The sequence below is a fragment of the Gaeumannomyces tritici genome (assembly GCF_000145635.1).
Source record: "Gaeumannomyces tritici R3-111a-1 unplaced genomic scaffold supercont2.18, whole genome shotgun sequence".
NCBI lineage: Eukaryota > Fungi > Ascomycota > Sordariomycetes > Magnaporthales > Magnaporthaceae > Gaeumannomyces > Gaeumannomyces tritici.
Window position 1 is genome coordinate 40,445 of NW_008804562.1, and position 1,696 is coordinate 42,140.

Below are 1,696 nucleotides of genomic sequence, written 5' to 3' on the forward strand. Positions count from 1 at the left end.
TTCGTGACAATGCTACAGTGCGGGTGGGGTAACGGTGACAGAAAACCAACCGAGAACCCGCCGAGGCCCGTGCATAAACCACGTGGTTTCGTTTTCAACCGCAAGATAAAAATCGCACCTGGCCGGGCCATCCTGCCCGTGTATCGAGTAACGTTGTCCACTTCGGTACGCCCGGCGACGTCGTCCACCTTCCCCCCGAAAAATTTTCCTGTCGGACCCACTGTGTGTGGCCCACCAAAAGAATGGTCGAAGCACTATCAGGGCACTAACAAGCCATTTGGCTTGTTTTGCTCGCGTTCTCCGACTCCTTTCAACAACGACGTCGGCAACGCAACTGGGCCAAAAGAGCAGAGAATGGCTGGCAAAGGTGTGGCGGTGCCTATTGCCAGTCGAGGGGAAGGCCTGCACCCTATCGCCCAGGGCGCGCGCCTCGCGCGCGCCGAAATCTCGACAATCGGACTGCTCCAACATCCGCGCATCACCAGACCGCCCTTTGACTTCCTTTCGCTTTCGCCTCGCGGGTACACGACACGCGACGAAACGATGAACACACAAGAAGACTGCAGGCCGGCAAGCAGTTAGAACACATTGGACGAATAGCCGGCCCGGCCGCCGCCGTCCCCCGCCATCCTCGCGACTTCTCGTCCCCGACATCCTCGCGACTTCGCGTCCCTACCATCTTCGCGACTCCTCCTCGGTCGACCGCATCCTAACGATATGCACGGCGCAAGATTGGCCTGTTTAGCACGCATATGGCTTGCCATGGCCTGCATAAGCACGCACGCGCAAGATTTGCCTGACCGCACGCGCCTCTGTTTGTTGTCACGCTGGGCTATACTGAAGTATAGGTGGCATCGCACGCGCAAGGTCTTGTCGCGGCTCTGTTTGCCAGCGTGACCGTAAAGGCCCGACCTGCACCACGTTGGCAAACCGCGCAGCCTATCGTTCGATACGCAGAAAAACACACAAAGAGCACACCGGGTTGGAACTAGGCCCTCCAGCCCACGAACTTTTCTTTCTTTGGCCGGGCCCAGGGGGGACCTTTGCGGCACCTCCCCGACCAAACCCGGCCTTACTCTATTTCCGGCACTTTGCCGGCCGACTGCTTTCTCTACCACCCGCGGCGCTTATTGCGCCGCCGCTGCGCCCAAGGCGCCCCGGCGTTTATTCGCCCTTTTGCTGATTGCCCGCTCACCAACAAGGAGCGCCGGAATGCGGCCCGATCTCCGTGCCTTCGGGCTTAATTTGTTAGCCGCCTCGATAGCAACATGTAGCCTAGTGTCAAGCTTAGGTAGCGCTAGCACGTTGTATGCCCCCTGAGAGGCAGGGACTGGTAGATCCCGACTTACCGACGTTAAATATACTCTCTCTCTCTCTTTTTTAAAGCGCGGCAATGGACATCCATGCCGTTGCCGTCCCGCCGGGGCCAACCGTCCACTTTAAGCGTGTTTCGCAACGAACCTTTGCCACAGTGACTCTTTCAGGGATTACACATGCGACCCAAAGGACAGTGCAATGTAACAAAAGGGTCAGCCTCCAACAATCCAATTGACGGAGGGGCAGGCAAAAGCCTTAACAACCACTAAACGGTAGCTCCGGGGACAATGAACCTCTCCGTAGTCATCTGTGGATCTCCTCGTAAGGCCATCGGCCAGCCCCTTCACAAGGCTCCCTTGGCAAACAAGGATCCTTCATT

At 57.7% G+C, this 1,696-nt stretch overlaps 1 protein-coding gene across 1 annotated transcript; it reads left to right on the forward strand.

Annotated features, from left to right (window-relative positions):
• Positions 1-354: 354 nt before the first annotated feature.
• On the forward strand, positions 355-999 carry GGTG_13582 (hypothetical protein; the record flags this gene model as incomplete). Its single annotated transcript, XM_009231495.1, has 2 exons — positions 355-521; positions 601-999. 2 exons carry the CDS (start codon positions 355-357, stop codon positions 743-745), a joined length of 312 nt encoding a protein of 103 aa, XP_009229759.1. The 3' UTR covers positions 746-999.
• Positions 1,000-1,696: the final 697 nt, after the last annotated feature.